Source organism: Nicotiana sylvestris, chromosome 3 (genome assembly GCF_000393655.2).
Source record: "Nicotiana sylvestris chromosome 3, ASM39365v2, whole genome shotgun sequence".
NCBI lineage: Eukaryota > Viridiplantae > Streptophyta > Magnoliopsida > Solanales > Solanaceae > Nicotiana > Nicotiana sylvestris.
This window is the reverse complement of record NC_091059.1, coordinates 64438528-64440073: the sequence shown is the minus strand read 5'-3', so window position 1 is coordinate 64440073 and position 1546 is coordinate 64438528. Positions and strand designations below refer to the sequence as shown.

General features: G+C 47.0%; 1 protein-coding gene across 1 annotated transcript; it reads right to left on the bottom strand.

Annotated features, from left to right (window-relative positions):
• Positions 1-550: 550 nt before the first annotated feature.
• LOC138887469 (uncharacterized) lies at positions 551-1156 on the bottom strand. Its single transcript, XM_070169224.1, has one exon. The coding sequence runs from the start codon at positions 1154-1156 to the stop codon at positions 551-553; it is 606 nt and encodes a 201-aa protein (XP_070025325.1).
• Positions 1157-1546: the final 390 nt, after the last annotated feature.

The following is a 1546-nucleotide window of genomic DNA, read 5'->3' as shown; positions in this document are numbered from 1 at the left end:
CAGATTCAACCCAAAATTCACATTTTGAAAATTTCGCATACAATTGATATTGCTGAAGAGTCTGCAGAACTGCCCTGAGATGGTCAACATGGTCCTCCCGACTTTGGTAATATACCGGAATGTCGTCAATGAACACTATCATAAAGGAGTCTAGAAAGGGCTTAAAGACTCGATTCATAAGGTCCATGAAAGTTGCGGGGGCATTTGTTAGCCCAAAAGACATCACCATAAATTCGAAGTGCCCATACCGAGTTCTGAAGGTTGTTTTTGGAATATCCTGCTCCCTTATCTTCAATTGATGATACCCGGACCGCAAGTCAATCTTTGAGAAACACGTAGCACCCTGCAATTGATCAAACAAGTCATCAATTCTTGGTAGAGGATATTTGTTTTTGATTGTGACTTTGTTGAGTTGCCGGTAGTCAATACACATCCGCAGCAATCCGTCTTTCTTTCTCACAAACAAGACCAGTGCTCCCCATGGCGACACACTCGGCCAGATGAAACCATTCTCTAACAAATCCTTCAATTGCTCATTTAACCCTTTCAATTATGCCGATGCCATTATATAAGGTGGAATTGATATAGGCTGCATGTCTGGCATCACATCGATACCAAAGTTAATCTCCCTATTTGGGGGAATCCTAGGGAGCTCATCTGGAAAGACGTCCGGGAATTCATTCACAACCGGTACAGACTCAAGTCTTGTGGCCTTAAGGTAGGAAATAAACCAACCTTTAGGCACTACATTATCACCCTTCCATTCAATAACGGGCTCATCGGGGAATTCAAGCCTAATAGTTCTAGTCCGACAGTCAAGTTTAGCAAAGCATGAATAAAGCCAATCCATTCCCATTATTACATCAAAGTCGACCATCCCTAACTCGATAAGATCGGCCGTGGTATCCCTACCCCGCACCGTAACAATACAACTCCTATAAACTCGAGCAGCTAAAATTGACTCACCAACCGGGGTAGATACCAAGAATGGTTCATGAAGCTGCTCCGGTTCTATCCCAGATTCCATAGCAGCAAACGGGGTAACATAGGATAACGTGGAACCGGGGTCAATAAGTGCATACATATCATGAGATTGGACAGTCAGAATACTTGTAACCACATCTAGAGAAGCCTCTGCAGTCTGGCGACCACTCATAGCATAGAATAGGCTGGGACCTCCTGAACTTTGCGCACCACCCCTATATGCACCACGCCCTGCGGGTGCTGTGGCACCTCGAGCTGGAGAGGGGGCTGAGATGTAGCAGCTGTTGGACTGGAAGGCTGAGCTATGCCCCTACCTGCTCCCTGGTGAGATACATGACAATGTCTCTGAATATGGCCCCTCATCCCACATTCATAGCATATAGGCAACTCCATATAGCAAATCCCCGAGTGCATCTTCCCGCACCTGGGGCACGGGGACCTCTGCTACTGCTGGAACCTCTCTCTTGACCGACCTCACTGGTAAGATCCCCTATTGCCCTGACTGGGCCTGAAACGACTCCACTGCTGCTGGCTGGGCCCTAATGGCGGTGCACTGGCTGAA

Bases quoted from the DNA above. Each gene is read 5' to 3' on its own strand.
- LOC138887469 (XM_070169224.1), bottom strand. From the start codon at position 1,156: ATGAGTGGTCGCCAGACTGCAGAGGCTTCTCTAGATGTGGTTACAAGT.